Source organism: Chelon labrosus (assembly GCF_963514085.1).
Source record: "Chelon labrosus genome assembly, chromosome: 6".
NCBI lineage: Eukaryota > Metazoa > Chordata > Actinopteri > Mugiliformes > Mugilidae > Chelon > Chelon labrosus.
Window position 1 is genome coordinate 29,734,107 of NC_140342.1, and position 24,626 is coordinate 29,758,732.

The 24,626-nt window shown below is 47.9% G+C and overlaps 1 protein-coding gene across 1 annotated transcript; it reads left to right on the plus strand.

The window, feature by feature from the left end:
* Positions 1-1,508: 1,508 nt before the first annotated feature.
* smg7 (SMG7 nonsense mediated mRNA decay factor) lies at positions 1,509-15,722 on the plus strand. The gene is made up of 23 exons (XM_084546744.1): positions 1,509-1,614; positions 2,452-2,483; positions 3,270-3,387; positions 3,554-3,686; positions 4,366-4,537; positions 4,627-4,698; positions 6,649-6,799; positions 6,891-7,026; positions 7,130-7,292; positions 7,581-7,740; positions 7,823-7,893; positions 8,171-8,231; positions 8,297-8,416; positions 9,052-9,475; positions 9,555-9,696; positions 9,828-10,216; positions 10,727-11,086; positions 11,381-11,530; positions 13,364-13,450; positions 14,001-14,151; positions 14,226-14,396; positions 14,475-14,641; positions 14,975-15,722. Exons 1-23 carry the CDS (start codon positions 1,589-1,591, stop codon positions 15,086-15,088), a joined length of 3,570 nt encoding a protein of 1,189 aa, XP_084402870.1. The 5' UTR covers positions 1,509-1,588; the 3' UTR covers positions 15,089-15,722.
* The last annotated feature ends 8,904 nt before the right edge of the window (positions 15,723-24,626 follow it).

Sequence of the window (24,626 nt, forward strand, 5' to 3'; positions counted from 1 at the left end):
GATGAGGAACCCTGTAAAATAATGGAGGCTATGATTATGACTGCTTTGAATTCTGAGAAAATAATCCACTTTTATCTTTTGTGAGTTTTTACACAACATAAAACAATAAAGGCCTGGTGTGGTGGTTAGCACTGATGCCTCCCAGCCAGAAGGTTCTGGGTTCTAATCCAGGTCCACTGGTTCCTTTCTGTGTGTAGTCTGCATGTTCTCCCTGTGTCTGCGTGGGTTCTCTCCAGGTTCTCCAGCTTCCTCCCACCGTCCAAAGACATGCTGGTTAGGTTCATTGGTGATTCTAAATTGGCCGTAGGTGTGAGTGTCTCTCTGTGTTAGCCCTGTGATAGACTGGAGACCTGTCCAGGGTGGACCCCCCCTCTAGACCAATGACAGCTGGGATAGACTGGAGACCTGTCCAGGGTGGACCCCCCTCTAGACCAATGACAGCTGGGATAGGCTGGAGACCTGTCCAGGGTGGACCCCCCCTCTAGACCAATGACAGCTGGGATAGGCTGGAGACCTGTCCAGGGTGGACCCCCCCTCTAGACCAATGACAGCTGGGATAGACTGGAGACCTGTCCAGGGTGGACCCCCCCTCTAGACCAATGACAGCTGGGATAGGCTGGAGACCTGTCCAGGGTGGACCCCCCCTCTAGACCAATGACAGCTGGGATAGACTGGAGACCTGTCCAGGGTGGACCCCCCCCTCTAGACCAATGACAGCTGGGACAGGCTCCAGACCCCCATGACCCTTAACAGGACAATTTTTAATTCTCAGAAAAAGCTGTAAAAAGTAAAATATGAAATTTTTAATTTAATTTTAGAATTCTGAGAAAATAAAAGTCACCAATCAGAGACTAGAGTCAGAATTATTTCAAGGAGTTTTATTGTCGTTTCAACACATGTTGATAAATGAGGTGGAACATCATGAGTTACCCTGGTCCTGGTGGAAGAAGAAGCAGACACAGTAAAGATAAAAGTATAAAATAGAATAAAATTAACTAAGTATAAAAAAAATAAAATAAAAATAGACAAGTAAGTAATATAAACATATAAAATAGAAAACACAACAATATCCAGCTGAGCTGCTTCAGAATAATCTTTTATTTTTTAACAGTGTCCCTAATAAACAAACAGTGAAGAAATAAATCGTAATTCTGACTTTTTACTAAAAGTATTTCTCATAATTTTCCCAGAAAGAAATGTTAATTCTAAAAAAAAAAAGGCTGAATTTAAACAAATCTGAAAATAACTTTCATATTTATATTATATTTATTTATAACTTTCATATTTACATTTAATTTATTTTCTACAGTGCTCCTTGTTTGCGTTTAATGAAACTAAAGTAAAGTAAATAGATGGTGTTCCAGTGACCCCTCAGCAGGTGACTGTGGCGTCTACTTCCTCCAGGACTCCCTCCTCCCCCTCCTCCTCCCTCCCCCCTCCTCCTCCTCCCCCCTCCCCCCTCCCTCCTCCTCCTCCCCCCCTCCTCCCCCTCTGAGGCCCTGTGTGGGTCAGACAGGAACAATATGGCGCCGGGAGGAGCGTTAGCTTCTGGACCAGTCGTTGTCTGAAAGACTGGCGATCCGGCAGCATGAACCTCTGCGCCCAGTACCTACGGTAAGCCTGTCGCCGTGTCCTCCGCCCGGACCCCCGGTGGTACCGGAGCACCCAGAAGCGGACGCTTTAACCCCGGAGGTGGATTGTTTTGTTCGGCTGCTAGCCGCGGAGCTAGCTGGTCTGGGGACCACCCCCTTAGCTGAACGTTGGCGCTAGCTAGCTAGCTAGCTCGCTGCTAGCTAGCTGCTAGCTTCACATATCAACAAACAGCCGATGCTTCAGCCTCGTGCCGCCGCCTCACACACAGTTAGCCTCACACATGGAAGAGAAACAACACGTTTGATGTTTATTGTGATGATTTAAATGTAAATGAGTGTTTACCCGCCACACAGACGCCTTCCCCCGTCTGTTTTTGCTAGTTAGCGTTAGCTCGCTAGCGTCTTTCTGCGTATGTCAGGTTAGCTCCGGCTAACTGATGCTGCTACATGTCACATTCGTGTGATTCTGGTTAATCAGTTACACATCAGCCCGGTTCATGGTCGGTTCCCGGTTATTTATTCGTGTGTTTAATGTTGAATAGTTTATTCCATCGGTGTAATTAGCGGTGGGGGCTCGGTGCTAGCTAGCTAGCTAACGAGTCGGTGTCGGAGCGAGCTTTATTGTTGCTGCAGATAAATGTTCTGAGACTTTCTTTGATCCGTGAAGTAGACAGAGCCCGACATCAGCACCCTGCCCTCACACCGACACCTGATAGCAGCCGGTAAATGATTTAACGGTGCTACCGGCAGGGCGCGAGCTGTTAGCTCGGTTAGTCTGTAATGAGGAAGTGCTGCTGTGGTGTTAGCATGTTGCTCTCGGTCCTGTCTAACCTCCTCTCCTCTGTTTACATCCGAGCAGACAGGCAGAGGCCCTGAAGGCTGACATGACAGGTAGGTCTGCTCCACCAGAACCACCAGAACCACCTGGACCAGACCGGTCTGCTCCAGAACCTGGACCAGACCGGTCTGCTCCACCACCTGGACTAGACCGGTCTGCTCCACCAGAACCACCTGGAGCAGACCGGTCTGCTCCACCACCTGGACTAGACCGGTCTGCTCCACCACCTCCACCAGAACCACCTGGTCCAGACCGGTCTGCTCCAGCACCTGGACCAGACCGGTCTGCTCCACCAGAACCACCTGGTCCAGACCGGTCTGCTCCAGCACACAACCTGGACCAGACCGGTCTGCTCCAGCAGAACCACCTGGACCAGACCGGTCTGCTCCACCACCTGGACCAGACCGGTCTGCTCCACCACCTGGACCAGACCGGTTTGCTCCACCACCTGGACTAGACCGGTCTGCTCCACCACCTGGACCAGACCGGTTTGCTCCAGAGCCTGGACCAGACCGGTCTGCTCCACCAGAACCACCTGGTCCAGACCGGTCTGCTCCAGCAGAACCACCTGGACCAGACCGGTCTGGTTTGTTATTTACATGCATGCTAAACCGGCCACTTCATTGTGTACACCAGTGTGATCAGTCCTGCTCTCTGTCAGAGTCTTTCCATCCTGAAGAAAAGAAAAGTATAAACCACCAAACCTTAACGTTCTTTAGACCTTATGTTCCACCACAGAGAACTTTACAGACGTCTCAACTTTACCCAAACAAACAAAGTCATGTTTTCAGTCAGGAGCTGTTTGTGTTATGATTGTGTTAATCCGTCTCTGTGTTCAGACTCGAAGCTCGGGGCTGCAGAGGTGTGGACGTCCCGGCAGGCGCTGCAGGACCTCTACCAGAAGATGCTGGTGACGGACCTGGAGTACGCTCTGGACAAGAAGGTGGAGCAGGACCTGTAAGTCTCTCAGACTGGACTCGACACCGACTCCTTAAACACGTTTGTTTGAGGGTTTGATCCTGAGCCACGCGTCTACGTCGTTTACTCAGATCCGTTTACATTAGAACTGTGTGGTGTCTCCTGGTCCCGTCTCGTCCTGACGCTGTCCCCCGTCCTCCCGCAGGTGGAATCATGCTTTTAAGAACCAGATCACCACGCTGCAGAGCCAGGCCAAGAACCGAGCCAACCCCAACCGCAGCGAGGTCCAGGCAAACCTGTCGCTGTTTCTGGAGGCGGCGAGCGGCTTCTACACTCAGGTGGGATTCACCAAGAGAAATCAGATTAAGGTCCTGTTCTGATGATTAGAACAAAAATGTTCTATTTCCTCCTGGCCCTGGCTGGTAAACCTGTAACGAAGGTTTTTATTATCAGACTGTGGTTGCAGAACGTCGTCATTTTCTTCTGGTTTAGTGAAGTTCAGCCTTAGAGCTCTTCTTCTGCTCCACGGTTCCTCGTTAAAACTCCTCAAGTCGCTGAGAGCGGGAGCTTCGTTTAGAAGAGCTGATAATGACGATAAAACTGGAACCAGGTTTCAGTTCCTAAACAAACTCATCTGGACTTGTTGTGTTTGTAGAAGACGTTTCCTTCAGCTCTAAAGGTCTGGAGGAGAGTTTAGGTTTTTATCAGGAACATCTGAAACGTCTGGTGGAGGCTCTAGACATTAATGCACCACCAGAGAACCACTGATAGGAGACAGGGTCAGACCAGGTTCCTCCAGGTCCAGGTGAGTATCAGGTCATTGTCAGACTCCCCACCATCATTTAGAGCTGAACACTTGGAGGAAACGTCCACATGAGTTTGTCTCAGCTTCTTCTTTAATGTACATCATGACCTGAACCTCTGAGAAGGTCGTATTAACGTCCTGTCGGCCCTGTTCTGTCGGGCCCGGTTCTGTCGGGTCCGGTTCTGACGGCCTCCTGCTGCGTTTTGTTCCAGCTGCTGCAGGAGTTGTGCACCGTGTTCAACGTGGACCTGCCCTGTCGCGTCAAGTCGTCCCAGCTCGGCATCATCAGCAATAAGCAGAGCAGCACCAGCGCCATCGTCACCCCTCAGCCCAGCTCCTGCTCCTACATCTGCCAGCACTGCCTCGTCCACCTGGGGGACATAGGTGAGGACGCTTTACTACACTGAACCAATGATCTCGCTCCACTCTGAACACGTACAGTAAGTCTTCCTGGATGTTATTCTGTGTTTCAGCGCGTTATCGTAACCAGACCAGCCAGGCGGAGTCTTACTACCGACACGCTGCTCAGCTGGTTCCTTCTAACGGTGAGTCTGAGAGGTCCCCTCCAACGTCGTGCTAAGCTAGGCTGAACGCTATGGGACATTACTCCACACAGTCCTACGTAGAACGTCTAGAGGCAGATTAGACTTGGTTTGGTTTTAACTCTGTTTGGGGAGTTTTGTTCTGAAAGACCATTTCTGGAGTAGAGAACACAAGGTACCAGCTACCCTCTCCACACTACATTAACTTTGACAGAAAGATTTATTGGACTGAATCCAGTCCACTCTAGGAGAAGACAAGGAAGACAAGGACAGACTTTAGGAAGACACAGGAGACCAACTCTAGGAGAAGACAAGGAAGACAAGGACAGACTTTAGGAAGACACAGGAGACCAACTCTAGGAGAAGACAAGGAAGACAAGGACAGACTTTAGGAAGACACAGGAGACCAACTCTAGGAGAAGACAAGGAAGACAAGGACAGACTTTAGGAAGACACAGGAGACCAACTCTAGGAGAAGACAAGGAAGACAAGGACAGACTTTAGGAAGCTACAGGAGACCAACTCTGGGAGAAGACAAGGAAGACAAGGACAGACTTTAGGAAGACGCAGGAGACCAACTCTAGGAGAAGACAAGGAAGACAAGGACAGACTTTAGGAAGACACAGGAGACCAACTCTAGGAGAAGACAAGGAAGACAAGGACAGACTTTAGGAAGCTACAGGAGACCAACTCTGGGAGAAGACAAGGAAGACAAGGACAGACTTTAGGAAGACGCAGGAGACCAACTCTAGGAGAAGACAAGGAAGACAAGGACAGACTTTATGAAGACGCAGGAGACCAACTCTAGGAGAAGACAAGGAAGACAAGGACAGACTTTAGGACGCTACAGGAGACCAACTCTAGGAGAAGACAAGGAAGACAAGGACAGACTTTAGGAAGACACAGGAGACCAACTCTAGGAGAAGACAAGGAAGACAAGGACAGACTTTAGGAAGACGCAGGAGACCAACTCTAGGAGAAGACAAGGAAGACAAGGACAGACTTTAGGACGCTACAGGAGACCAACTCTAGGAGAAGACAAGGAAGACAAGGACAGACTTTAGGAAGACACAGGAGACCAACTCTAGGAGAAGACAAGGAAGACAAGGACAGACTTTAGGAAGCTACAGGAGACCAACTCTAGGAGAAGACAAGGAAGACAAGGACAGACTTTAGGACGCTACAGGAGACCAACTCTAGGAGAAGACAAGGAAGACAAGGACAGACTTTAGGAAGCTACAGGAGACCAACTCTAGGAGAAGACAAGGAAGACGAGGACAGACTTTAGGAAGACACAGGAGACCAACTCTAGGAGAAGACAAGGAAGACAAGGACAGACTTTAGGAAGACACAGGAGACCAACTCTAGGAGAAGACAAGGAAGACAAGGACAGACTTTAGGAAGCTACAGGAGACCAACTCTAGGAGAAGACAAGGAAGACAAGGACAGACTTTAGGAAGCTACAGGAGACCAACTCTAGGAGAAGACAAGGAAGACAAGGACAGACTTTAGGAAGCTACAGGAGACCAACTCTAGGAGAAGACAAGGAAGACAAGGACAGACTTTAGGAAGCTACAGGAGACCAACAATAGGAGAAGACAAGGAAGACAAGGACAGACTTTAGGACGCTACAGGAGACCAACTCTAGGAGAAGACAAGGAAGACAAGGACAGACTTTAGGAAGCTACAGGAGACCAACTCTAGGAGAAGACAAGGACAGACTTTAGGAAGCTACAGGAGACCAACTCTAGGAGAAGACAAGGAAGACGAGGACAGACTTTAGGAAGCTACAGGAGACCAACTCTAGGAGAAGACAAGGAAGACAAGGACAGACTGTAGGAAGCTACAGGAGACCAACTCTAGGAGAAGACAAGGACAGACTCGAGGACGTTTAGGACCAGATCAGGGTTAATAAAGACTTGATGAGGACGTCCTTGTCCGTGTCTCCTGCAGGTCAACCCTACAACCAGCTGGCCATCCTGGCCTCCTCTAAGGGAGACCACCTCACCACCATCTTCTACTACTGCCGCAGCATCGCAGTCAAGTTCCCCTTCCCAGCTGCGTCCACCAACCTGCAGAAGGCCCTGTCCAAGGCTCTGGAGAGGTGAGGGCCTACAAACACACCTGTCCATTAAATAAAGAGTCTTTAATAACCTCAGAACTAAACCCTCCGTCCTCCCTCTGTGTCTGTGCAGTCGTGACGAGGTGAAAACCAAGTGGAGCGTGTCTGATTTCATCAAGGCCTTCATCAAGTTTCACGGTCACGTCTACCTGAGTAAGAGTCTGGACAAACTGGACGGGCTGAGGGAGAAGCTGGAGGAGCAGTTCCAGGTAGAACACAAACACACCTCTGTCCTCTGTCTGTCCACCCGGGGGGTGTGTCCTCGGTTCAGTTCTGACCACGTGGCTTCTCCTGTACCTGGTGTTTGTGCAGAGGCTGATCCTCCAGAAAGCCTTCAGCTCTCAGCAGCTCGTCCACATCACCGTCATCAACCTGTTTGAGCTCCACCACCTCCGGGACCTGGCGGCCGACGGCGGAGAACAGAGCTACAGCAGCGAGCAGCAGATCAGCTGGTTCCAGCTCCTCGGCCTCTTCAGTAAGACACGCCCACAGAACACCTGCTTCCTCTTCTTCTTCTCCTGGTTCCTCTTCTTCTTCTCCTGGTTCCTCTTCTTCTTCTTCTTCTTCTCCTGGTTCCTCTTCTTCTTCTCCTGGTTCCTCTTCTTCTTCTTCTTCTCCTGGTTCCTCTTCTTCTTCTCCTGCTTCCTCTTCTTCTTCTTCTTCTCCTGGTTCTTCTTCTTCTTCTTCTGACTGACTTCATTTTCCAGAGTAAAACTTTCTACTATCAGCTGCTGACGTCTTGTCTTCCCTCCCGTCTTCCCAGTGTCCTTCCTGGGTGTGATGTGCAGCCGAGTCCTGCTCAACAAGAACCGTGGGGAGGAGATCCTGGGGGAGTGTCCCCTGCCGGCCATCAAGGTGTCTCTGGACTGGCTCAAACTGAGACCCAGCGTCTTCCACGAGGCCGCTGTCGACCAGAGGCAGCAGTGAGTCTCTTCTCTTACTCTTCAGCTCTTTCTAATCAGCACTGGGAGGACATTTGTTCACCTCCTCTTCCTGTCTCCTCAGCATCTGGCCCTGGCTGGTGTCCATTCTCAACAGTTTCCACCCCAAAGAGGACGACCTGTCCTGCTCCTCAGGTGGGACGACGACAGATATTAACTCACGTCTACATCAGCTCAGTAGTTTCATTCCTTTAGTTCTTGATCTGTAACTAGGAAATAATTAAACCGGTACAAACCATCTACAGCGTTCATTATAAGTATTTAATTTACTGCTTTAATTTAATTAAGACGTATTAAACTGATCAGCCCGGTTCAAACTATCGCTGCAGCTTCTTTATTTGTGTCAGTGAGTTATAACCTGGGAACCAAACAAACGTGTCTTTAAATCAAGCGGTGTGTGTTTTCTCCTCAGTGACGCCCCTACCAGAGGAGTTTGAGCTCCAGGGTTTCTTAGCCCTCCGTCCTGCCCTCAGGTACTGCCCCCCCCCAGTCATTGAACGTCACCCATCAGACCTTCTAACGTCTCGTTGTGTTTCAGGAGTCTGGACTTCACTAAGGGACATCAGGGCATCCTGGTGGACAGGGACGGTCTGCTGGAGCACACCCGCCACCAGAGACTCATCAGTCTGGGCAAATGGGTTTCTGACAACCAGCCGGGGTGAGTGTTGGACCTGGTCTGGTGACGGGACGACGTCTCAGATCTGGTCGACGTCATGTTTGATGTATTTAGGACTTTACATCTTAGAAACTAGTCGACAGGGACCATCAGCAGATGATGGCGTTGCTAAGCAACGGTACACATTCTAGCCCTCTAGGCTAACGTTAGCTAGCATGCTAGTGTAGACGGTTAGAGTCTCACCTTCATCTGTCTTCATCATCTCGTCTTCTACCTGTTTTTGTTCATCTTATTTGTCTCATCTTCATCACGTTCTTCATTTACTCCTCCTCCTTTGTCTTATTTGTCTTCGTCTTTTACTAGTTTGTCCCGTCGTGTTCTTTTTCGTCTTCTACCATCGTCCTTGTCCTTCATCTTCTTCATCTTGTCTTTGTAGTAGTTTCTCTTTGTCTTCTTCATCTTTGTCCTCTCCTTGTTTGTCTTCGTCTTCATTCTTCACACTCTTCGTCTTTTCTCTTCTCGTCTTCGTCCTCTTCGTCTCCCGTCTTCCTCCTTCTCTGATGGTTTTAAAACTAGAAGCTACTGAAGAATATTCCAGGTTATCGTTGTCAGACGTCGCTGGTCTCTAACAGACGTCCCTACATCGTGTCCGTCTCGTGTCCGTCTCGTCTCTACAGGCTGATCCAGTGCAGAGTGAACGAGAACGGCGTCCTCGTCTTCATCACTGAGATCCCAGAGCAGGCCATCGAGGAGCCGCAGGAGAAGGAGGCGCCGGTGCTGCAGGAGTCGTCCAACGGCGAGCAGACGCCCAACGACGGCGGCAACTCCGGCCTGAAGTCGGTGCTGTCCGTGGGGAAGACGCAGAGCTCGTGGCCCGACGGCAGCGACCGGCCCGTCGTCACCTTCAAGGAGAACATCAAACCCAGAGAGCAGAGCCGCGAGCCCACCAGAAACCACCACCTGAAAGACGGCAGCAAGGAGCGCCGGGACTTCCCCAAAGGCAACGGGGCGGCCGGGAAAGGAGAGCTGAAGAGGGACGGCAAGAGGAAGAGCGAGCCGAAGAAGACCGGACACGAGAAGACGAGCGACGCCGGGAAACAGGTGGAGATCCTTTTAGACATCTGGAGGTAACGTTTGTAAACCGCTGCTCGGCCGCTCAGAGTTTAATTCCTCTCTTCAGGTGAAGGCGCAGACGGAGCTGAGGAAGACTCCGGTCTCTGAGGCGAAGAAGAGCCCCGTCACTCAGACCCAGACCACCTGCTCCTCCCAGTTCATCCCCATCCATCATCCTGGAGCCTTCCCCCCGCTGCCCAGCAGACCTGGTAGGTGTCTAACCAGGACCAGAACCAGGACCAGAACTGTTCATTGGCTGAGTGATGAGTCATGTGACAGGAAGTAGATCATGTGACGGTTGTTGTGAAGTCCAGAATCAGATCTTCTAACTTCTCTGCAGGTTTCCCGCCCTCGGCCTACGTCATCCCTCCCCCGGTGGCGTTCCCGGGGCTCCAGGTGAACCCGGGCTTCACCTTCTCCACCGGTGTCTCCGTCCCGGGACCTTTCCTGCAGCCGGCCGTCCACACCCAGTCGGGCGCCCAGGTCCAGGCCGGGAAGCAGTCCCACATCCCCTACAGTCAGCAGAGGCCCTCGGGGCCGGGGCCAGGTCAGGGGCCGGGGTCCTCGGGCCAGGGTCCCTCCCAGGGTCAGCAGTCCCAGGCCCAGCCGCCCTCGCAGCAGTCGGTCCAGCTGCAGGTCCAGGTGGGACAGCAGCACCAGCAGTCGCCCACTAAACCGGTGCAGGTGGGGATGGGGAAGAGTCCTCCTCACCACCCGGGGCTGCAGCAGGTCAGACCCAAGTTCATGCTAACGAAGCGTCGCTAACACCTCAGACTAGAACCAGACCAGAACTAGAACCAGACCAGAACCCCAGAACCAATCAGTGGTCGTTATGATCTCAGCTCGTTAACAAAACATAAAACATGACAGAGTTTAGTCCTGGGACAGTCTGGGACTATATTCAGACTTTAATCTGGATCATGTGTCTGGCTCCGTTCACACCTGGTCTTAATCTAAATGTGTCTCCACATGCGTCCCCAGCCAGCACTTGAGATCTGATCTCAGTTTGTGTGTCTGTAAATCAGCAGCGCCATCATGTGGTCAGTAGAATATTGTAGCAGCTGCTGTCTCTAATGGATCTCTACCTACCGCTGGATCAGAACCATCAACAGCTGCTGGTTGACTTGGAGACATGATCCAGATGTTTAATGCCGCCCTCTAGTGGTGGTCAGAGGTACGACGCTCTCCAACACTTGATGATAACGATGCTTCTGTCTTGTCTGGTGTCTGGTGGGACAGTACATGCAGGTCCAGGACCAGTCGGCTCAGATGTGGAACCAGGCCCAGGCCAGCCTCCAGAAGATGTCCCCCATGCAGATGAAGCAGCCCCAGCCCCAGCAGCAGAGCTTCTACATGGCAGCTCAGGATCCTCTGAAGCTCTACGAGCATCAGCTGCAGGCGCCCGCTCAGCAGCAGCTGTCCAGCATGGACAAGAAGATCAAGTACCCCGACGTCAAGATCCAGGACTTCTACTGGGAGCCGTCCTACAGGATGGGCGACGGCCTGGCCGTGGTGGCCGACAGGATGAGGAGGCCTCCGCCGGGGGGCATCTGCTCAGAGCAGGACGCCCCCGCCGGGCCCCGGGGACCCCCGTTTGAGGTGAGCTGCTCTCATGAGGGGGGGTCTGTCCCGTCTGCTTTCAGCGTCTGTCTCGTCTTTTTCCTGAGTTTGTCAGAGTCCGGTAGAAGTGGCTCCTCGTCAGCTTTAGGATATTTAAGAAGTGAGACGACTCTCAGAAACCGTTAGAGTAACATCAGTGAGAAAACGTTCAGAGTAACTTTCCTTCTTTCCACCTTTGTCTTACTGGCGTGCCTTCTTTCTTCTTCTCTTGTTTTTTATTCCTCCTCCTCCTCCTCCTCCTCCTCCTTCTTCTCTGCCTCCATCTCTCACCAGGACAACAAGAGCTCGCCTCTTCTACCTCCCGACCTGTTAAAAACTCTAGCAGATTTTGAGGAGGAGGAGGAGCTGGTCTTTTCTAAGCCTCCTGATTTCTTCCAGGCCTTGGCCGGTCCTCTTAGCTCTGCTCCTGGACCAAATATATTTGTATGTAGCCTTCTGTCTTCTTCTTCTTCTTCCTCCTCCACCCTTACATCCCTCACCTCCTGCATACGGTCTAGGGCTGAACGATATATCGTTATCACATCTATATCTAGATATGAACATTCAAGATATTAATATCGAAGAAGCAACGATATAAACGATTTAGACCAATGACAAACATATGAGGGCGGGAGAGAGGGAGACTGAGACGCACACACTACACACACACTACACACACTACACACACTACACACACACACACACAGCGGAGAAATTAAAAAGAAAGAAAGTAAAGTGAGCGTGGAAGATAATGCGGCCGGTGGCGGTGCAGAATAGAGGGGGACAACTTTTCGGGACTCCCGCGGGTCACTGTATTCCTGCGGGAGTCTCGCAGTACGGGAGTCTCAGTTTCACTGTTGGTAACGTGACAGGGACGGGACAGAGCAAATAATCAACGGGAGCGGGACGGAGCCAGAGATTAAATTAAAAAGTGACGCTGCAATGCGGTGAGTGCACCAAACTTTAGACAACAACACAAGGAGCAGGACGGGATTAGAGTCTTTCTCTCTGATTTTGCGGGACAGGATTTTTGTTGGGGGGGGGGCAGTCACGTGATCGGGATATGACGGGAGTATTTTTGTGGGAGCGACAATTGATTCCCGTGTCACTAGTGCAGAATCTGATTTGGTGCCAAAACATGAATCATCTTCCATTATTTGGAGGTATTTTGGATTTAAACATGATGATGTAAACCAGAGAGAGGTGTTGTGATGGTCGCTTGGCGAAAATTGTGACGAAGCACAAGAAACATGTTTCACCACATGAAACAACACCATCACCTGCTGCTCTAAGAGTGTAATGAGAGAAACACTGGGGACGTCTCAGTCATCCCAACAGAAGCCCAATCAAAGTTTGATTGCTGATGCGTTCAGTAGCGTTACACCGTATGAGTCCACGTCCACCAGACATGAACACATGACAGACGCTATAACACACCACATGGTACCTGTTACACAGTCTAGAAAGAGGGCTTTAAAAACATGGTATCGATATCAAGATATATGGCATAATTATCCAGATATGAAATTTTGTCCATATCGTTCAGCCCCTGCATACGGTCCCATCCCAGGCTTTTTATAGCACTAAGAACCGTCCGGCCTGAGGAGAAGGAGCTGCTGGGTGACTTTCAGTCTAAGGTTTGACATTAATGATGAAAGTGGAGCGGCCGTCAGACGATGCAGCCGTCCTGCCATTTAACTCCTGACATAATGTATATTTAAATCGTTCTAAAGTCATTTCACAGTGTTAATAAATATAAATGATTCATTAAACATAAAACACAAGCAGAGGAATAAGTAGAGGGGCATATAAATCTAGAAGGAGTTGAGGTGTGTTTCTACAGAGACAGGTGACTCTAATCACAAGCTTCATGTCTCCTGCTTATTTTCTGTGGTTCCTTTTAATTATGTTTTTATGACTAATGGTCTAATGTGTTTTCTGTATTATTTGTTTTAATCCTTGTTATCCCCTGTACAGCACTTTGGTCAGTTTATGCTGTGTTTAAATGTGCTTTATAAATTAAATTTACTTTACTTTACTTTACTTTAAACCTGAAACACGGAGCAGAATAACAACAGACCCTAAACTCTCCTGTAACGTCCCCCTCTGGTCCCGAGGACCCACTTTAGGAACCAAAGGGATGAGTTTGATGAGTTTGAGCAACTGATTGCTAAAAAAACAACAACAGGGATGTAAATGTTTATTGAACAGATCAGTTTGACGTTAAAATGATTCCTGGAGACGTTTTTTAGAAACTGATCCGTTGTTTCTCTGCAGCTGCCAAACCAGAGCAGGATGGAGAGCGGCCCCGAGGTCCTGGGACAGTCCTCCTCTCTGCTGCCCATGTCTGGCTTCCCCATGCAGGTCAGACCTCCTCCTCCTCCTCCTCCTCCTCCTCCTCCTCCTCCTCATCACAAACACATGTTCTTTATATCAGTTCAAGCTGATCCAGAACAAATGTGCTGAGAAGCTGTGACTGATGGAAGCTCTCAGACTGAAATGAGTCATTATACAGTTTAATATGATTCTATATTCATTAGTATTATTATTAGTTATTTATTTAGATCCTTTATTTATCTCATGTGAACTATGAATCACAGTAAAAACTAAAAAGTCTAGAGGCAGAAATATATTAAAAGTAAAGTTTTATCAGATCTGTTTTCTCTAGTTTCTGTAGATAAATATATTAATAATAAATATTATAATGAGTTTAATGAGACGCTGCTTCAGTTTGGGATCAGTGAGTTTATTATAATCAGACTGAAGACAGTTCAGTGTTGAGTCCAGCAGGGGGCAGAGTGGACTGACAGAGTCTGGATGTGTTTGATTCTGTTTCTTCTTCTTTGATGAGTTAGTTGCAGCTCAGTGATGTGAAGTGGTTCAGAGCCGTCAGTGACTGTGTGTTTGTGTCCAGGAGTTCAACCAGAACAGCATCTTCAGTCAGGCCTACGGTAAAAACCTGCCGCCCAGCTCCAAGCCCGACGCTCCCATGATGCACCAGGAGCCGTCCCTCTACTCTCTGTTTGAGGGGACTCCGTGGTCGCCCTCGCTGCCGGCCAGCTCAGGTACGTCTCTGCCTTTCTGTTTAACGCTAAACTGGTGAACGTGTGTCTGACGGACGCTGCGCTCTGATTGGCAGACCACTCCACCCCGGCCAGCCAATCCCCTCACTCCTCCAACCCCAGCAGCCTGCCGTCCTCCCCGCCCACACACAACCACGGCGCCATGCCCTTCTCCAACTTCGGGCCCATCGGTACTCCGGACAGCCGGGACCGCCGGGTGGTGGACCGCTGGAAGGCCGATAAGACGGGTGAGTCCCAGAGTCTGAGGACACGGACTCTATCAGCTGACGTCCTCCTCCACATGACCACGTGTTCTCGTCTTCCAGGAGCCGTCAGCGGGTTCGGTCTCGACTACCTGCCGGCCGCCGCCGCCGCCGCCTCTTCAGCGTCGGACACCAGCTGGCACCAGGGCGGGTCGACGGGCAGCTCCTGGACCAATCAGGAGTCTCCGATGGAGGAGTCGTCCTCCACCGTGCTGCTCGACAGCCTCAAGGTCCGTCTTTAAGGTTTAACGTCGCAGCCGTGTGGTTTCTCTAGACTGTGACTCTCTCTCCCGTCCTTCTGTCCTTCTGTCCTTCTGTCCATCTTCATCCTACGTCTAGTGTAAACATATATCCATATAAGTCTTAAACCCATTAGAAATGCTCCAGGCCTGGAGCTGGGGGATGTTCTTAGTCTGGACGTCCCAAAGCAGAACATGAATCAGGAACAGGAGGAGGTTCCTGGTTCGTCTGATCAGCTGATGTCCTGTTACGTTTGCAGACAGATTGTCCTCAAAGTGAAACGTATTCTCACATATTTATAACCCCTCCCCCTCCCCCCACAGTCGATCTGGTCCAGCTCCATGATGCAGCCGGGCCCGTCGGCGCTGGAGCAGCTCCTCCTGCAGCAGAAGCAGAAGCAGCAGCGAGGCCACGGCGCCATGAACCCGCCCCACTGAACGGCGGCCGGGAAGGCGGCGCTTTGTGTCCGGACGTCAACAAGAACCCACCACCAGGAGAAAACGTGAAAGGGGGGAGGACAAAATAAGAGAAACCAGAGAAGTTTGACGGGCTCCAAATAAAACGGGATATTAAACGGTGGAGGCTGGGGAGGCGACGCGACCCCCCGACGAGGCTGAATCACCACCACCCCCTACGACCACTCCCCCCCTCGGCTGTCGAGGAGCGGTGACGCCCCTCCTGGATCGGAGGGCGCGGGATCTCATCCGCCGGGTTTCCTTCAACCCGCGGGAATCTGAACTTTTGAGGAACCCCTCACCACCACCGCCGCCGCCGCCGCCACATCTCCACCACTCCTCTCTCATCTGGAAGGAAAGAAAGAAAGAAAGAAAGAAAGAACTCCTTCCTTCCTGCTTTTGGTCAGAACATTAAAAAAATAAAGACGATGAACGACCTCCCGGACGTCTGCTCGGTCCGGACGGGGCGCCGGTTTTTAGCGCCTCGTCGCCGCAGACTGGATCGGGTCCCGGGTCGTCATGTGTGGGAGAGCAAGGACGGAGCGGTGGTTGGGTTTCAGGTGGGAGACCATCGGGGGTGGGGGGGTCACATAATGGACTGGATTTCTGATCTCCATTCACTCATTACTGAGGAGGAGGAGGAGGAGGAGGAGGAGGAGGAGGAGGAGGAGGAGGAAGGCTCTCTGTGGTTGGAGGCAGGGCGAGCAGAGTTTAGTACAGCTATATAAATATATAAATAAATATATATTGCCATAGTTGGACTTTAAATGGACCTCGTGTCTCAGCCGAGAACCGAGACGTCGTCTTTTGAAGGAAGAGACGCCGGCGAACGGACAGAAGCTGGAACGGCGTGGGAGGAGGGGAGGGAAAGGGGGCGGGGCTAGGAACAAAAAAAAAAAGCAACAACCCTGTGGATCTTAGGGTAGTATTACTGTTAGCTTCAAGAGACGCAGATATTAACAAGAAACTGTACTTTGTGATTTGTTCGTAGCAGTTTTAGCGCTATTAGCTTCCTGCTTTGCTATTTTCGGTGTTCTTCTTCTTCTACTACTACTTCTTCTTCTTCTTCTCTCCTTAATTTATGAAGAGGAAACTAAAGGTGTAACCCTGCTTGCTTAATTAACTGCATTTACTCTTTTTTTTTTGTTTTGTTTGGTTCATGTTCTGCCTTTTTACTGGTTTTAAGCAGCTCTGTCGACGCCTGCTCCCCGTCCCACCGCCGCAGACCGGACAGGTGTGGACGGACAGGTAGGGGCGGAGTTTTATGAGCGGGAGCAACTTTTAATTGAAACTGAAGCCTGGAATCTGAACAAAGAGCCGCAGCAAACAAACAAACAAACAAACAAACAAACAAACAGGAAGTCAGAGCCTCGATTCGTGCAGGAACTTTTTCCCCAACCTTTAAAAGGAGGAAACAGAAATGTGTTCTGCAGCTGTTGATTAGTTTTTAGCATCATTTCATCTCGACAACGTTTTTGTCTTTGACCAGATTGTTAATTATTCATTTTTAATCTGACACAGAATCCAGAAATATTCAGTTTTCATAAAAAGAACTAAATAAAAAACAAACGGCACTTGATGAATCAGTCGAGGATGAAACCGGTCGACTGATCTAAGAGATTCATTCTGATTCATTCTGACATCTTTTGGTTATTTATTGGTTCGTCTGAACAGAATCCGTGTCGATGAAGAAGCTTCTGGACTGAACCCAGCTCAGATGAACGATCGATGGGTTCCTGCTCCGTCGTAAAGTTCCTGCCTCGGCTTTTATTTCTCTGCTTTCAGCCTTCGCTCGCTGTCCCGGTTGTTTGTCAGCTGACCTCTGACCTTTTTAGGCTTCAGGCTTTAGCGGCAGCAGCAGCGCTGTCCGGTCCCAAGAAGAAGCAGGAAGTGGTTTTCTGCTGCCGTTCAGCTCTGAGGGAGACAAAAATAAAAGCCTGTTTCTATTTTTATTTCTTTTTTTTTTCTGTCGGCGCAGACTTCAGAAAGAGACGTGTCTATTTTCTGTGTGATCGTGCTTTTCATGTCACATTTACGAGATGTATTTGAAAAATAATAAAGATAAACTATTGTTGAACGTACGTGAGGACGACTTTGGGCCAGAAGCATCGAGGACTCGAGTCCAGATGTGACTTTGACTTGGAGGCTTTTTGTGTTCCTGTCTCTCTGTAGACTTTCAGAATCAGCCTTTAAATAAACGTTAACGGTGACTTGACTCTGTCCTCGTCTTTCATTTGGTCAACACTGATCTGGTCTCTAGAGTCCAGGTTAAACAGGTCCAGGTGTGAACACTGATCTGGTCTCTGGAGTCCAGGTTAAACAGGTCCAGGTGTGAACACTGATCTGGTCTCTAGAGTCCAGGTTGAACAGGTCCAGGTGTGAACACTGATCTGGTCTCTAGAGTCCAGGTTAAACGGGTCCAGGTGTGAACACTGATCTGGTCTCTAGTGTCTAGGTTAAACGGGTCCAGGTGTGAACTCTGATCTGGTCTCTAGAGTCCAGGTTAAACGGGTCCAGGTGTGAACTCTGATCTGGTCTCTCGAGTCCAGGTTGAACAGGTCCAGGTGTGAACACTGATCTGGTCTCTAGAGTCCAGGTTAAACAGGTCCAGGTGTGAACACTGATCTGGTCTCTAGAGTCCAGGTTGAACAGGTCCAGGTGTGAACACTGATCTGGTCTCTAGAGTCCAGGTTGAACGGGTCCAGGTGTGAACACTGATCTGGTCTCTAGAGTCCAGGTTGAACGGGTCCAGGTGTGAACACTGATCTGGTCTCTAGAGTCCAGGTTAAACGGGTCCAGGTGTGAACACTGATCTGGTCTCTAGAGTCCAGGTTAAACGGGTCCAGGTGTGAACACTGATCTGGTCTCTAGTGTCCAGGTTAAACGGGTCCAGGTGTGAACACTGATCTGGTCTCTAGAGTCCAGGTTAAACAGGTCCAGGTGTGAACACTGATCTGGTCTCTAGAGTCCAGGTTAAACAGGTCCAGGTGTGAACACTGATCTGGTGTCAGTCCACATGTGGAGGTGGTCTGGGACACATGTGACCTCCTTCCTTTGGTAGTGTGAACACACAATGAGTCCTGGGTCACATTAAAGACCACCTATTCAACAGGGCTGATCTGAGGAAGAGGAGTTTAACTCATTCATTCAACCACTAGTAGAAATGATCACATGAATCAGTGATGTCTGTTCATTAGTAATGAGAGCCTTTTAGAAGATTCTTGCCTTGGAGCTGAGAACCAAACTAAACTAGAAACTAATCCTTCTTTTCTTCTGATTTAAAGAAATGAATTGATAGTCATCAGGACGTCCATCAGTACAGAACAAACAGGAAGCGTTTTCATGTTTGTCGTCCACAAAATTAGAAAGTTTCTGTCCGGAAAATGACAGAAATCAACCGGTCAACAAGATGCCAGGGTTCAGGAAGTCTCTGCCTCTGGACCAGGAAATAGTCCGGTCCAAAACCTTCCTGCAGAAAATGAGACAAAACATGAAAATCAGTGACAAACGACAAAAATAACAAGTTGTTATTAATGCAGTCAATATGGTAATGAGTGAACATCGTCTTTATTTTTAAACTCTGACTGAATTCAGCTTTAATTATTTGTTGATTTCCATTTCAGCATCAAAGTAAAAGTTCTGACGTCTGCCTGATGTTCATTCCCATCAGATAAGAGCTGTCGTATCTTCAAACAAACCACCGAGGGTTGATGGGGGGAAAACCTCAAGCCACGTTCAGCTGCCGTTGTGAGTCTTCCATAGAGAAACAGTTCAACAGTTTTTGTACGAGTGTTTTTCACCGTGTCTACGTACGGACCACAGTGACTGAAGTCAGTCTGACACCCTGACAAAAACCTCCAGAGACCTTCCAGCTCTGAATCCTCCACAAATACATCACTGAGTTTGTTCTGGTGCTGCTGAGGTTTAGTTTACAAACCCCAGGTCCAGTGATGTTGGGACGTTTTGTCAAACACAAATAAAAACAATAAAATCAACTGAATAAACTACAAAGATATTTAATGATCAAACTGAACCAGCTTCTCTGTCTGACTATGGTGTCCTGTAGAGGGTGGTGGACATCGTTCATGATGGACCAGAGTTTATTCAGGGACTCCAGCTCTGTCCCTACCACAGAGTCCTCCTTCTGGATCAGCTTGTCCAGCCGTGAGGTGTCCTTCTTCTTCTTAGTGCTGCGTCCCCAGGACACCACAGCGTAGAAGAGGACACTGTCAACGATAGTCTGGTAGGACATGTCCAGCAGCTTCCTGCAGATATTAAACCACCTTAGCCTCCTGAGGACATAGAGACGGCTCTGACCTTTGTTGTAGACTGAGTCTATGTTAGCCCACCAGTCCAGTTTGTGATCCAGATGTAGACCCAGGTCCTTATAGGTCTGAACCACCTCAACACACTCCCTGTTGATGGTTACAGGCCGCAGGAGGAGCCTGGACCTCCAGAGATCCACTACCGTCTCCTTGGTTTTAGCTGCATTGATCAGAAGGTGGTTCTCTCTGCACCATGAGATGAAGTTGTTCACCAGATTCTTGTCCTGCTGCTCCTGTCCATCCCTGATACACCCCACAGTTACAGAATCAGCTGCATATGACATGACTCTGTTGTAGTTGAAGGTGTTCAGGGTGAATAGGACAGGGGAGAAAGCTGAGGAATGATCAGAAACACCTGTTAGGATCCTTCCACAGGTGAACAGGTTAACTGGGAACAGGTGAGAGTCATGATTGGGAATAAAAGGAGCCTTTTACGCCATCCTGAGCCTTTCAGGGAGCTGTGTGATCCTGGCATGGTAACGACCTCTCACTATTCAGAGGACCTTTGACAGGTGCCTGTTTTCTGCCTCAGATTCTGGTTGGTAGATAACAGCGGTGATGTGGACCCCTAGGATTGGCTACTTTGGGGCCTCGTCCATTTAGATGGTCTGATCTGTCGACGGCTGAAAGGGTTGTGATGTTCTTCTGGAGCTGCATTTTCCTTTGTCACTTTGTTTAATGTGTAACTTCAGTCCTGTTAGCTGAGTGCGTCTCATAGCGTTAGCCAGCCGGTAAATATTCTGTGGAGAACTAGAACAAAGCCGTTACTGAAGAACATGTTTGTTCTGTCACTGTTTTCTCCTGTTTTTACCAGAGGAGGGAGTTAGTGGTTTATTGTTCAGTAAGTGGTTCTGGGATTAAGGTAGCTGCTGTTTGTTGTTTTGGCCTGAGTTCACCCTGAAGCTTCACTTTGTATATAAATCACTTGTCACTAATTGTGTTTCAGGATGTAAATCAAAGGTTCACATTTTCTGCACATCTCCTTCCTCACCTTCTTTTTTATGTTACATCCTCGAGGCCCTAGACCGGGATGTGACAATGACTCTCACCTGTTTCCAGTTCACCTGTTCACCTTTCCATTCCTCAACTCTCTCAGTCTTTTGTTGACCCTGTCCCAGCTTCTATGGAACGTGTTGCAGGCATCAGATTCAAAATGAGTGAATATTTACAGAAAACAATCAAGTTGATCATTAAATATCTTTGTAGTTTATTCAGTTGAAAAAGATTTCCTAATCATTGTGTTCTGTGTGTGGTGGTCATCACTGATGGATTGGCCTGGATTAAAACCCAGAAGGTTCTAGGTTCTAATCCAGGCCAACTGGTTCCTTTCTGTGTGTAATCTGCATGTTCTCCCTGTGTCTGCGTGGGTTCTCTCCAGGTTCTCCAGCTTCCTCCCACCGTCCAAAGACATGCTGGTTAGGTTCATTGGTGATTCTAAATTGGCCGTAGGTGTGAGTGTCTCTCTGTGTTAGCCCTGTGATAGACTGGAGACCTGTCCAGGGTGGACCCCCCCTCTAGACCAATGACAGCTGGGATAGACTGGAGACCTGTCCAGGGTGGACCCCACCTCTAGACCAATGACAGCTGTGATAGACTGGAGACCTGTCCAGGGTGGACCCCACCTCTAGACCAATGACAGCTGTGATAGACTGGAGACCTGTCCAGGGTGGACCCCACCTCTAGACCAATGACAGCTGGGATAGGGTCCAGCCCCCCATGACCCTTCACAGGACATGAGGTTACAGAAGATGAATGAATGAATTGTTGTGTTTTCGTACTTGTCAAATTCCTTTGCTGTCCATTGGTTACACCACTGTCACAGTTAATAAACTGTGATTGAATGATTGTTCACCCCTAGAACAGATTTGTTCATGGTTCTGAAACAGCGGCAGATAGTGATCCATGTTAATATTCTATTGATCAAATTATATTTATTTACATGCAGACAAACTGAGATCTGGAGATTCATGTTTGTATCAGGTGTGAACGAGGCCGTATGTTGAGTTCAGTGCTGTGTCTCTTTTTTGTGAGTTTGATCAAATCAAATGTGTTTTTGTCATGTTGTGTTTTATTACTTGTTGTCTCCTCTGCTGTTTGACTGACTGTGATGCTATTACATCATTTGCAGAATTCTATATTCTTCTTGTGAGTATCTCTGGCCTGGAGTGGTGTGTTTCCCGTGGAGCTCTATACTACATCTGTTGTCGTGGTCTCATCAGCCTGCCTAGTCTTCATGGAATCCTGCAGTTATCCACTCCTACCTGAATGAACAATTCTCCAACCTGCCTATGATTCCTCTTACATTTTCAAACTGTCATGTAACATCATCAGTTTGTATCATAAGATTCCACATGTACGCTTTAGTCAGATATGTGTATCTATGACAGATGTATGTTTATCTTGCTGTTCTCTTCTCTCTTTCTTCTGTCTGTACCCGGCTGGCCTTAGGCAGATGGGTTCCTCCATATGAGCTGGTTCTGGTTCTGGTTCTGCTCGAGGTTTCTTCCTGTTAAAAGGGAGTTTTTCCTGCCACCGTTGCCTTCAGGCTGCTCTGGGGGTTTCAGGCCGGGTTTTTGTAAAGCGTCTTGAGACGATTTGTATTGTTATTGACGCTATATAAATAAAACTGAATTGAATATATTTCATAACTTATGTAGCAAATGATACTATAATTACAAATTATATATCATGTATATATATATATTTATAGACACAGTATTTATATATCTTGTATAGTTTCATACATACTCTTCATGTACTATTTACTTCTATACATTTGTATTTAACCCCTATATAAGACATTTTATTTACACATGCACACAATATATAAATATATCTCTTCTATATTCTCAGAGTATTTACACGTGTATATCCTATTTGGCCTATATTTTATATCCTTCTCATATATTGTATATACATATTATATATTTTACATATACATATACTTCTATACGTTTCTGCCTCATTCTGCTTTTTAGTTTTGCCTTTTTATTAACTTGACTTTTAACGACGCCACTGGATACCAAATTTATGAATCATATAATAAGACAATTTATTCTTTAAAATCTCAATAATGGTGTGAACAGGTCAAAGTGTGAGAGAAAGTGAGCGGAGCAGCTTTTGTTCGTGGCGGCAGCGTTTCCTCCTGCAGCTGTGACAGGTTTTTGTACGAGGGTTTTTCACAGTGCTGGGTGGGGTACCACTACGACTGAAAGTCTACCCAGAGCTGAACAAAAACCTCCAGCCTCGTCTGAAGAGTCAGTTTAGAACCATGGATCAATTCAAATCAGTCCAGACTCAATGACAACACTAAGAATCAAAGGTGAGTCCTCAGCAGATGATTTTCTACATGTCAACAGTCTCTTTTCTTTATTATCGTGACTCTGAAGTCTTTGCTTTGCTGCTGTGTCTGCTGCTGAAATCTGTCATATTTCCACATTTACCAGAAAAAAACTCAGCTGTCTCTCTTTGTTTGCTCCTCTAGGGTTCACAGTTCACCTTGAGTCAGGTGGAAATGGATTTTTAACCAGTTTCAGCTCCTCTGACAACAAATGACTGCTCACAGGTTTTTGTACAGCTCTGTACAGACCTCCCCTCTAGACCAATGACAGCTGGGATAGGCTCCAGACCCCCATGACCCTTCACAGAATGAATGAATGAATGAATGAATGAATGTATTCTGTTTTACACAACGTCATTGGGACTGCCTTTGTAGTTCATTGGGAAAATGTCTAAATCAGGTCATTACCAGACTCTAGTCATGTGACCTTAAGGTAATAAAAACCTAAACTCTCCACCATCATTTAGTTCTGAGGACTTGGAGGAACCGTCTTCTTGTCCACGTCTTGTCCAATTTTTTAATTTATATCATGACCTCAACAACTGAGAAGCTTCACCGACATAAACCACAAAACGTTTTCTCCACAAATCACAAACACAATCTCTTGAGACTTAGAGTGGGTCAACAAGAACATCAGCGCTCTGTAACGGTGGTTCCTCAATCTGAACAGTTCTTTTCTGATGAACATCAGACTTGACAACATCAACCCGAGGGTGTTCCAGCATCTTTTGTTCACCCTCGATGGAAATAGGTCTCTACCAGAAGTTAGCTGTATCAGAGATGACAAGGAAGATGAGAACAAGGACCTACAAAGAGCTTCAGGTCAACACAGAGAAGATGAAGGAGCTGGTGGTGGATGTCCAACACAGTAATAGTGAGGAAGAGGTAGTGGAGACAGTGGACACCTACGTTCAGGCACCATGAAGACAGGACTAAAACAACTGAGTTCACTAAACAGAGCTGATCATTATCTGCAAATTAAAAGAACGAACAAAAAGTCAAACTGCTTTGACCAAACACACAGAGCTGACATCAACTAATGACATAGTGTTCAGGCACATACTGTGTACATACAGACAAAATAAAATCTGATCTTGAAACACAAGTTAATAGGAGGTGTGAATGGGGCCTTTATGTTCAGAAATGTTATTACTTTAAACTTATTGAGTTGTGCACCTCTTGATCAAATCTGTTCTTTTAGTCTTGTTGTGTTTTCGTACTTGTCAAATTCCTTTGCTGTCCATTGGTTACACCACTGTCACAGTAAATAAACTGTGATTGAATGAGTGTTCACCCCTAGAACAGATTTGTTCATGGTTCTGAAACAGCGGCAGATAGGGATCCATGTTAATATTCTATTGATCAAATTATATTTATTTACATGCAGACAAACTGAGATCTGGAGATTCATGTTTGTATCAGGTGTGAACGAGGCCGTATGTTGAGTTCAGTGCTGTGTCTCTTTTTTGTGAGTTTGATCAAATCAAATGTGTTTTTGTCATGTTGTGTTTTATTACTTGTTGTCTCCTCTGCTGTTTGACTGACTGTGATGCTATTACATCATTTGCAGAATTCTATATTTCATAACTTATGTAGCAAATGATACTATAATTACAAATTATATATCATGTATATATATAAACATTCATTCATTCATCTTCTATACCCGTTTAGTCCTGTTAAGGGTCACTGGGGTCTGCTGGAGCCTATCCCAGCTGTCATCGGGCGAGAGGCAGGGGTACACCCTGGACAGGTCTCCAGTCCATCGCAGGGCTAACACAGAGACAGACAACCATTCACACTCACATGCACATTTAGAATCACCAATGAACTTAATGAGCATGTCTTTGGATGG